This window comes from Sinocyclocheilus anshuiensis, unplaced genomic scaffold (assembly GCF_001515605.1).
Source record: "Sinocyclocheilus anshuiensis isolate Anshui unplaced genomic scaffold, SAMN03320099.WGS_v1.1 scaffold300, whole genome shotgun sequence".
In the NCBI taxonomy this organism is placed as follows: domain Eukaryota; kingdom Metazoa; phylum Chordata; class Actinopteri; order Cypriniformes; family Cyprinidae; genus Sinocyclocheilus; species Sinocyclocheilus anshuiensis.
Window position 1 is genome coordinate 322,473 of NW_015557379.1, and position 11,930 is coordinate 334,402.

An 11,930-nucleotide genomic window follows, 5' to 3' on the forward strand; every position below is an offset into this window, starting at 1 on the left:
TCGGTACCCCCCGGGAGGGTCCAGCCTGCTCTTTCGAGAGCTCCACTGGTTTCGAAGTGCCGGCGGTATGGGGAGTCCCCGGAGGGGTATTCATCACCGTAACCGTAAGACCAGTCCGGCCACTGACAGAAAAAGGGCGCCCCCGGCTGCCACCAGAGGGAACCCTAGATCTAGGCAGTGGCACGGGCACTCCGCCCCTTTGCAGGTAAAAAGACGCGTCTTTAAAAAGACGTTCCACCCGTGTAACCTCTTTTAGATAGAAATTGCTCTTTTAGTGTGCTGAAGCGCACAGGGGAGATGGCCGTCTGCAACACACACAGGGGGTAGTGCAGCCTGATGTGTGCAACCCACTCAGCACGGGAAACCACCGCCGTTGAAGCGCCGTACCACCAGCACGAGAGCCCTCGAAGAGCGTGCTTGACTCGACTAGCTTTACTTTCAGCAGAAGGTCAGGAGCAGAACGATAAAACAGATCGGCACCAAAGCATCCGACGTGACGTCGAGAGTGACCGACTGAAAGGGAACTGATGGAAATAACTATACTGTTATTATATTTTTATTTTTAACTTTTATTTTGTATTTTATTTTCCATTAACTTTACTTTTAGTAAAGTAAATTTCTTAATTATCAATTTTTATTTTTTTTATTTATTTATTTGTGCTTGAAAGCCCCTAGTCACGTATTGTATGAAAAAAAAAATGAAAACATTCATAACAGTCATATGGCTTTGGAACGCTTTGTAAATTATGACAAAATTTAAATTTAAACTACCTCTTTTAAAGGAAGGTTGCATTCATTCCAGTCTTTAACTCAGCAGGCCTGTTGGTTTGTGTCCACGGCCTCTGTTGAACAGATCCCTGTAGGAATTTGAACAGAATTCAGACAGCTTGTGTGTGATGCACACGTTTGCCGAAGGCTGTGAATTGTTTGTCCACTTGCCCTTTGTTTTGTACGTTGACCATTGCAGGGTTTTCTCTGTAGTGCAGCCAATCCATTAACATGCAGTCCTGGCTTTGGATGTAATGTCTGGAACAAATACGAGAACACAGGCTGACAGATGTGATGCCCAACAGTTCATCGATATCATCACAGATCACTCACTGACCCTCTTCACTTTGCTTTTCTTAAACAAGAACGAAATATGACTGGAAACTCACTCCCTGCACGTTGCGATTACTGAGGTGTTATTCATTTATCAGACTGTGTATTGTAAGAGATGGCTGAGAAATGCAAGGCAGTTTACTAGGTTTTCAAACAGACCTATTGTTGTCTTGTTGCATTAAAGCTGACCTCTGGTCAGTCAGTATTGGACATTCACAGAGAGGAATTAACCCATAGCAGAATGGCATCTGCATTGGCTGCTTTGTAGTTTGGATGGTAATGGCACTTTATCATTTGGCAGAACGTCTTAAGTGACCTTCAAGACCTTAAGTGTCTTAAACAGATGTCTTGATTGAATGCTGTCAGCTCAGCTGGAGGTGCTGTTTTTACGTGTTTGGCAGGACTGACCGAGTCAAACAGCATTTGTGTGGGTTTTTTAGCAGTCAGGCTTTGTGAAATGGAAAAAGCATTTGTGGCTTGATAGAACTCAAAACAGCTATGTAAAGACCCTGTTTCCTCGTCACATGAGGGATATTCCATGTGCCCACACTTTTATATTTGTATCCTCTGAGATAATGAGTGTCGGAAAAAGGGAAAATGTTTTTTTCCACCAAAGATTCATAGCCAAACATTTATGACAAATTGTGCAGTTTTTGAATTATATACTGTATGTCGATTAGAGCACAACAGGGACCCGCAACTTTTTCAGTGGCTTTGGTTTCACAAGTATTTTTCCATTCTGTTTTTTAATAGGGATTTTTGAAAGCTTCTAAGCATTGCCAAAAAATTAATAAATTAAACAATATGAAATGATTGACTTTTGACAGTACTGTTTGAATATTATAACAATTTAAAAGAACTTATCTATTTGAATATTATTTTAAAATATAATTAATTTCTGTAATGCAAAGCTGACTTTTCAGCATCATTACTTCATTATCTTCAGTGTCACATGATCCTTCAGAAATCATGATTTGCTGCTCAAGAAACATTTTCTGATTATCAATGCTGAACACAGTTGTGCTGCTTCATATTTTTGTGGAAACCATGACACATTTTTTATTCAGGATTCTTTGATAATTAGAAAGTTCAAAAGAACAGCAATTATTTGAAATAAAATGTATTATTTTTAATATTAATAAATGTATTTGTTTATTCTAAAAAAATCTTACTGACCGCAAACTTTGAGCATCAGTGTATATTATATTATATTATATATTTATTTTTATTGCACATATATGCAATATATTAGTATAAAAAAATCTGAATTCTCTGATTTTCTAATACAGACTTCTCTTCTAGATTTTAGTATTGATTTCAGCAATTAAACATTTTTGTCATATGTACTACTTACTTTTAAATGAAGTAAATTTGTCATTGCTTTACAACTTGTCCTGAAACATTTATACAGTATCACAAAAAAAGAAAAGGAAGAAAAGGAAGGGCATTTTTGCTCCTTAATCTACTGTTGTGATCCATCGCTGTGGCCATGTAAAACAAACGACTTGTCTTGTTTGAAATGTGACAATGTGGAGCAATTAAAACAGTTCAAAGGCTTGAGTTCTCCTTCAGCTTAAGACCCCATTGAGTGATTAAAGCAACAAACGACAGCCGCCCTTTCAGCTCACGGTGGGGTTACCAGCAGATAATACAGCATAGTTTGTGGCTTTCAGTTGACCAGAGCCTCACCAACAGCTCAGTGTTTTTCTCCTGTGAAAAATTGGTGGCTTTTGAATGGATCTCTATTGCTTTTTGTTTAATTTTTTAGGAGCTGGTTATCATGGGTGCACCTGGTTCTTACTACTGGACCGGAACGGTCAAAGTGTTTAATATGTCATCCAATACTCTCTACAACCTAAATCAAGACAACCTGAGTCCTCACAGATACAGTTACCTCGGTAATACCTGCTCAGATATTAATAACCGCTTCAATTTTCATGCTGTAGCCAGTCCGTCACAGATTTGTGTTTTTTAGGGTATGCTGTGACTGCTGGTCACTTCTCCTCCCCGAATACCATAGACGTGGCGGCGGGTGCTCCTCAAGACAGTGGTGGTGGAAAAGTGAGTGGTTTCTTGCAGAAATTGCATCATTGCTTCCATGTTCTGTTTACATTACACTCACTTTGACTTTCCAAAACTACTTTGTCATCCATATTTTAGGTTTACATGTTCAGAATCGAAGGAACGTCTCTTGTGAAGACATTTGAAGCCTCAGGGAAAATGGTGAGTATGATGCTCAGGTTTTCTAATTATTTACAAACGTAATTTATTCCAAATGTAAAATGTTTATACAATCCATCATAGTTACTTAATAGGAAAAGATTTTTCTTTTTTCTGAAGAACATAGAAAGAGTTGTTTTGGAGAATTTGTAGGGACTGGGACTGTCGAAACCCTAAAAAGGCAAAAAGCATAATTATCTCTATAAAGCCTACTGTATTATATTGATACATGCATTTCTAAGGCCTGTGATTATCAACATGATTAAAATTTAGCTAAAATCTTCTGTACACAATCTACTACTGTACATGCCTTCTGTCACCTGATTGATGCTTTTTTGGCAAGTAAAAGACCTTTTAGTGTAATAGTAAAAATGTCCACCTTCAGGGGTTGGTTCTCTTGTCTCTTGCTGTGAATAATTTACTGATTTATATAAAGTATAACCTTTACATTGTAATATTTTAAGATAAACACTTACTGGACTGAAGCAACTCAGCTTTACTTGATTATCCATATAATTTTTAAACAAATCAAATGAGAGTATCATCAGTCTTACTAAGACATATTGGGAGATATGAGAGTGACATCTGTTATTTATGTTATTATGTTATGAATTTTTGTTGTAGAGTTTTATGAAGTAGTCTGCTATACTGTAATAAAGATAATTTATTTTCTTACTTATATATTTTATCTTACTTTTTGGCCATATAAATATCAGCAACTGCACCAAATAAAAGCCTTATGTATGAAATATGATGCTCAGCAAAAAAGACAATGTTTTGTCTAAATGTTCAGTAAACAGTTTCATTTAAAAACAAATAAATAAATTTAAATTTAAATTATTTTTCTGACTATTATTTCATAAGTCAGCCTTTACAGGGTTAAAGTACTATATATGACTCATGCTCTAGTTTTGTGTGAAAAATTTAAGCTGTTAACTGAAAACTGGCTCTCATTTCTCATTCATCTTCATATACATTCAAATATGGGCAGAGTAGCTAAATTGTAGCTTGACTTTGAGGTAATGCATCTTATGGAGGAGTGATGTGCCCTGTGCATGGCGTTGTAACCTGACCCGTTTGCTCTTGGCTCGGCTTGGTTTCAGATGGGCTCTTACTTTGGCTCCTCATTGTGTGCAGTTGACCTAAACGCGGACGGACTGTCGGACTTGCTGGTGGGAGCACCCATGCACAGCGAGATCCGGGATGAAGGCCAGGTTTCTGTTTACCTCAGCAGTGGCAATGTGAGTTCACTTACATCTGTGTTACTTATTAAAGGAGTAGTTCATCCAAAAATGAATATTTGCTGAAAATGCCATCAGGCCATCCAAGATGTAGATGATTTTGTTTCTTCATCGGAACAGATTTGGATAAAATGATCAATGGTCAGACTGAGAGTCCAAACAGCTGATAAAAGCATCACAATAATCCACAAGACTCCAGTCCATCAATTAACGTCTTGTGAAGTGAAAATCTACCTGTTTGGAAGGAAAAAATCCATCATTAAGACTTTTTAACTTTAAACCTTTTCTTCTGGCCAAAATACGAATCCATAATTCATAATAAATCTTCTTCCAGAAAAAAAAGTCCATCCTCTGTGATCCTCTCACATCAGAGCTGTTTGGGACTTTATTCATTTGTAAATGGTTCCTGATCTGTGCATATTTCTCTCCTGATTCAGACCAGACTACTTTTTCACCGGAGAAAACAATATTATGGATAGGGGACTTATATTTTAGCCAGAAGTTTTAATGATGGATTTGTTTCTTACAAACATGCATATTTTGCTTCACCATACATTCACTGATGGACTGGAGTGGTGTGGATTATTGTGATGTTTTTATCAGCTGTTTGGACTCTCATTCTGACGGCACCCATTCACTGCAGAGGATCCATTGCTGAGCAAGTGATGGAATGCTACATTTCTCCAAATCTGATGAAGAAACAAACTCATCTACATCTTGGATCAGCAAATTTTTATTTTTGGACATTTTCCTTTAAAGATGCCAATTTTGTCATAAACAACACTTGAATGGCACAACACTATAAATGACCAAGTTGCATTATGCCATAAATGACCAAGACTTAGATTTGAAGGTAAGTGTCTTCATTCAACTTGACAAATGTTTTGAGCATAAACAATGTTTTTTGTACTTGTTTGTTCAGGGAGTGATGGAGGAAGTTGCAATATTGAACGGTGACAATGCATACAATGCTCATTTTGGAGAGTGTATCACATCTCTTGGGGACATTGATGACGATGGCTACCAAGGTCAGTGTACGAAATTTGTTTGCGCTCAAAATGATTGCACATCAGAGCAAAGTATGAGCTTCCAATACTAAAATCCTTTAACATAAGGAATATTTTGGGTTTTTGTATTTGGGTATTTTGAGTCTGTAAGATAAAAAAAAACTTTTATTCAGCAATGCTGCATTAAATTGATCAAATGTGAGTTTTTTTTTAATAAATGCTGTTTTTTTTGCTTGCTATGCGTCAAAGAATCCTGAAAAAATGTATTATAGTTTCCACAGAAATTTAAAGAAAATTGTACAATATATTCAAATAGAACACACGTACTTTAAGTTGAAATAATATTTCACAATATTACAGTTTTCACTATATTTATGGTCAAATAAATGCAGCCTTGATTAAAATAAGACACTTCTTTCAGAAACATTTAAAAATCGACTCTTACTTTACTCTAACTTTAGAACGGTAGTTGAACCGTTTTAAATATTGAGCTGTGCATTGTAAGTGTGTTAGTATACACATCAAGTTGAGTTTATCTGGAATATTCCTTTAATTCAAATGATCACAGAAGCACATGTTGCAAAAATCATATTTCCGCTGTATTGGAGACAGACAGACATTGTTTGTCAAGTAACTGGAAAAGATATTTTGACGTGAAGCAGATTCAAACCTCATGACTAGTGTTCTCACTCTCGATTTTCCTGGCACCCCGCTGTCCAGTCGGAGGCTTTTCTTGGCGTCGGGATTTGCTCTTCACCTGATGCATTGCTTGATTGTAGCTCTATTTTCTGCATGTCGCCTCTTTTTGTAATTTTAGTACGGACTGTCCTGTGTTCTCGTACAGTAACTGTTCCTGAAAGCGTTTAGGGAAACTGACCATCACATAATAAACAGACCAAACGCATCCATTAATGTGGCAATGAGACTGTAAGAAATTAGAGCTGATGAAGCTAATTAAAATGGCCTGAGGAATTTGGAGACAGATGTGTCGGATTAAACAGGAAGTGAATCTTTCCGGTGTAGGACAGCGAGTGGGTTGGCAGTGCTTAGAACAAGAAACCAATTCAAGCAATCAAGAATCCTTGTAATGAAATGGTGCCGCCTATATGTATTGAGAAGCATCTGTAATAAACTGTTCAGGGGTCAGTGTGGTAGTAAATGTTGCTTTAGGAGGCTGTAACCATAAAGAGATTACAAGAGGTTAACCTGTGCATTTAACCTGCCTCTTATTGGGTATTTTTTTGAGGTCAGTAAGATTTTTTTTTTCTTTTTGAAAGAAATTAATACTTTTAGTCAGAAAAGATGCATTAAATTGATCAAAAGTGACATTAAAGAAATTTGTAATGTTACAAAATATTTCTGTTTCAAATAAATGCTGTTCTTTTAAACTTTCTGTTCATCAAAAAACATTGATATTAATCAGAAATGTTTCTTGAGCAGCAAATCAGCATATTAGAATGATTTCTGAAGGATCATGTGACACATTATTTGTGCTTTATTGTATTTTATTATTTTTATTAATGAATTTAAATTTTAATTGTATTTGTTGTAATTTTTATTATTTAATTTACTATTGTGATATTTTTAATTGTATTCCCTCGTTTTTATTTTATTGCATTATTTTATTTTATTGTTACATGTTTTCATTTTATTTTATTTATTTTTATTATTTTACTTTATTTTATTAGCAACACATTCAACAACACTCCAGAGACAGTGAATACAAAATCATCCACATTTTGTTTGTATTACTTATGGAAAAATAGTACCTACATTGTTAGCTTTTATTTTATTTTACTTTTATAACTGATAATAATCAGAAATGTTTCTTGAGCAGCAAATCAGCATATCATGTGACACTGAAGACTGGAGTAATGATGCTGAAAATTCAGCTTTGATCACAGGAATACATTTCATTTTTAAAATATATTCAAATAGAAAACAGTGATTTGAAATTGTAATAATACTTTACAATATAAATGTTTTTTCTTTATTTTTGCTCAAATAAATGCAGCCTTGGTGAGCATGAGACACTTCTTTCAAAAACATTTAAAAAATCCTATCGATTTTGCATGTAAATAAGCCAGTCTCAGGAAATAAGTCTCAATCTGTCTCAAATATTGTATAGAATGGCCAGTGCTTCAGATTTATAATTTTATGGCTGTTACAGAAATGTAAAAGTTTCCAAAACTCAGCACATTGAAAATATGTGGTAGTGAAATGTGTACTGCTGTTTTCATGCACAAGGGTTTCAACCCCCCTGAAGTTTCACAGACCTTTACAGGCTCTCAAAAACACGTAAGTATCCATTAAGTGACTTAGCAGAGAGACTCTCAAACAGAGATGGGCTTAAGGCAAACAGGCATTTATTGGGGTCCTGACATACACAAATCCACCTCCAGCGTTTCTATTCCAGTCGTAGGTCTCTGACAGTCTGACCTAATTCGGCTACACACTGTGCTGTATTCTGTTCTAACTTTTACGATTGCTGCTTGTCAGACTGTATAAGCCCAATAAGATCTTGAGTAAAAGCTAAGGCAGAGTGTACGACGACTCTATATTATGTCAGATTGTGCAGTAACATCAGCTAAAACTGCTAGCCCATTAAGACTTAAAGACTTGTAGTCAGTGTTGGGTAAGTTACTTTCAAAACGTAATTAATTACTATTACTAATTACATCATCAATATTGTATTTAAACTACTTTACTAATTACTCTGTCTGAAAAGTAATTTAGTTACTCAATAAGTAACTTAATTATTCAAATCGCTAATTAGGCTACATCTTAAAATCCCTATAAACCTTAAAGCATAGACAATAGAAATTAAACTCTTTATTCTTTCAATTTGAGTCAAACATAGAATAGTTTAGCCTTTTAGCTTTAAAACAAGTGTAATACTTAAACATTTTAATAAAAAATGTAACCTTCTTTGGTTAACAAATATAAATATCTGAATAACAAAAAAGCTTAAGAAAAGTTAAACAATACATTTCAGTTTGGCAAGATGTTCAGGAAAAGCTCAACTAGTAAAATCCGTACAGGTTTATGTAAAAATAACACGTTAACGAATGTAGGTAAGAATAAATTACAGAAATGATCTCCTCCGCTGAATAAAGCCCTGTCAGATCGCGCTGTTCTTCTGAGGTAAAAGTAGGTCTTCTTTCAAAAACGATGAAAATTAGATGAATCTTGATTTTTTTTTAATCTATTTTTTGTATCTACACTCTAAAAAATATTGTTTGGACGCAACAAAAAAAATTTACGCAACAGTTTGCATCATTTTTTTTTTTAGTTAAGGCAACTTCTTCTGAAATTAAGTTCAACTAATAAACTATATTGTGATATATATACTTAGAACATTGTGTTAAAACGAACAATTATTAAGTTGAATACTCATAAAAATGAAGTTGTTCTAAGTTGTTTTTTCACATTGTTTTAAATTTGATTCAAGCATTTTTAACCAAATGCCTTCTGATTGAAACAGCATGTAAGACAATGCCCAGTGAGTCTGTTCTCATCCTAAGCAAACGCTATACTCTTCAGCACAATGGTAATCTCACAAAAACCACCAACATAACAGAAACACTTTTAAATACTAATATAACCGAACACTGAACATTAATAAATCTTCTCCTGTTCTGATCTTGAATAGAAATGCATAAAATATGAGTTTATTTCTACATTACCGCTCATTATTCAGTCACATGCAAAGCATGCTGGGAACCTGAAACGTGAACTTGAAAAAATGAAGTTATGGAGCTAATTACATTGAGTTAGTACAACTTAAATAATGTTTTAAACAAACTAACACAGATATTTAAGTTGAAGTTACACACAGTATTACGTTGATGTAATTATCAACATTAAGATATCAGGACAACTCATTAAAAAATGTTTAAAACTTAAAATGTTTAATTAAATCAATAAATTGTAATTTTTAACTTGCACTAATGCATTAAATTAAGTAATGGCAACAGATCCACTGAATAATTTTTTAGAGTGTAGGTGAGGGCGTTTGCGCGCAGGTGACTGCATATAATAAGCTCAGTCATGGAAGGAAGGAAAGACTGTACCTCGCTTTAGTTTCATACGGATTACATAATCAGAGAATATCTGTTTCCGATTTGAATTTGTTCATTTAAAAGTAGACACTTCAAGCTTTCTATAGACATATTTGTCATGTCTCTATGTCAAGTATTCGCTGCGTTTGTGATGCGTAGAAAGTTGCTCACGGAAACCGAGACGGCAGAAAGCACACCTTGTTTGTTTTGTGTATTTTACAAAAGCACAATGTTTTGTTGTTATTGTCAGTGTACACAAATAAAAGTAGGCCCTTTTTAGATTCGATTGATTTTAGTCTTATCTGTATCTGAGTTTTCTCTGTGAATCAGGAAAAACTGAGTGAACACGCCGACACGTAGAGGGTTAAAGACGCTGCATTCAATTTTATCTTTAGACTGTAAATTTAGATTTCAAATATAATATTGATTTTAGAACTGTTGAAATTATTTACAGTTTGTAACACAAGTACTTTATAAGTAACTGTAATTAAATTACCTAAAAATGAACAGTAATCCCTTACTTTACCTTTGCAGTGGATTAGTAATTTAATTACAGTAACGCGTTACACCCAACACTGCTTGTAGTCAAGTTTAGACAAGTTTGCCCAACATTAAAAAAGGTTTTAAAATCCCTCAAAATTGTCTCAAATGACAAACAAATTAGTGGTAAATATTATAATATTACAATATACAGTGTGTACCCCGATTCATTCTGTCTTTCTCCCTTGTTTCCATCTTTCTCATTGACTTCTGTGTTTGTCTTTTGTGTTGTAGATGTAGCGATTGGAGCCCCCAAAGAGGATGACTATGGAGGAGCTGTCTACATCTACCATGGTGATGCTACAGGAATAGTTAAGAAGTACTCAATGGTAATGAACCATTTTCTTTTTATTCATTATTTATTTTCTTTAAATTTTTTTAATTGTATTTTATGTAATTAATTTAATGTATTTTCTTTAATTTCATTGTATTGTATTAATTAATATTTTATTATTTATTTTGTTTTAGAATTATTTTATTTCAATTTAGTTTTTATTTTATTAAATGTATGCACTTTTTATTTAAATTGATTTCATTATTTATATTTTATTTTATTATTTATTTAGTTGTAATTTTTTATTTTATCATATTTTATTTTATTTGCTACACATAGAGCAACACTTGATTTAGAGACCTGAAAATACAAATCCCAGTCTTTTTTTTTTATTATTGTTAAAGGGGTGGTTCACTGGGTTTTTTCTAGGCTTGATTGTGTTTATGGGTGCAGTCTAACATGTGTTAACGCTTCGTTTTTTTAAAAACGCATTATTTTTCACATAATGTACCTGTTTTCCACACCTCTCTGTCCCTTCTCTGAGAAATGGGCTGATCATTTCCTTCTTTTATGAAGCCCCGCCCTCAGAAATAGGCGATGGGCTCTGATTGGTTAGCTAGCTCAGTGTGTTGTGATTGGCTAAACCGCCTCTAGCGCGCGTCTAAACGTCCCGCACCTCACCTCGACGGCATGTGTCGGTTGTATTGTAAACAACTGCATCGTTAATATCGCTTATCAGTGCCAAAGTCGCAAAATTGCGACAAGACGTCATGCTTAATAAAATAGACTATAGTTCCTAATATGGTGTAATATCTCATTTGTATTCCCTACCACTAGATGGCAGACATGTAGTACTTCGATTCTAAACCAAAATTACGTCACGTTCCTATTCAAAATGTTGAAGGAAATAGCAGAGCAAGTGAGCTATCGTGTCTTTGATGCGGAAGCAGTTCAGTTCATAGCGTGCGAGTAAATTGTGAGATTTGTGAGAGAAAATTGCCAAATGGCTAACAGAAAGTTGTACCGTGAGGATGTGTTGCAAGTGTTATTCGCCGATTCTGACTCTGAAGGGGAATATTTGCCTTTTGGAAATGACGATCGGTCGTCTAATAATCGCGCTTCTCCCGGTACATCTTTGCAGTGCAATGGTGCCGCCGTGCAAGGCGAGAGTGTTCACGAAGCACAAACAAGTGATCATTTCGACCCTTTGCCCAACGGGGATGGGGGTGGCAGGGCAATATCTATTATTTCCTGAATATTACTGATGAACTGATCAAAAAGTAGGCTACTGTTCACATGCGTTTTACTACTATATAGTACAGTAATATAGTAATAATTGAGTACTTTTTCCTGTTTTATTGTTGGTTTCCTCTTTTCTGATCATTTGGAATGAGGATAAAAAGACAAAAAACTAAAACATGCAAATAAGTTCAAACATCAATTCAAAATCTATTATTTCCTGAATATTATGACATTCAAGAGGGCC

The 11,930-nt window shown here is 34.7% G+C and overlaps 1 protein-coding gene across 1 annotated transcript in view; it reads left to right on the forward strand.

The window, feature by feature from the left end:
- Positions 1 to 11,930, forward strand: part of LOC107679186 (integrin alpha-9-like) — a 101,244-nt gene that overhangs the window by 27,074 nt on the left and 62,240 nt on the right. Inside the window, exons 6-11 of the mRNA XM_016474694.1 lie at positions 2,870 to 2,999; positions 3,077 to 3,162; positions 3,262 to 3,324; positions 4,425 to 4,562; positions 5,485 to 5,590; positions 10,405 to 10,499. Coding sequence (XP_016330180.1) covers positions 2,870 to 2,999; positions 3,077 to 3,162; positions 3,262 to 3,324; positions 4,425 to 4,562; positions 5,485 to 5,590; positions 10,405 to 10,499 — 618 coding nt within the window. The remainder of the gene's footprint in view (positions 1 to 2,869; positions 3,000 to 3,076; positions 3,163 to 3,261; positions 3,325 to 4,424; positions 4,563 to 5,484; positions 5,591 to 10,404; positions 10,500 to 11,930) is intronic.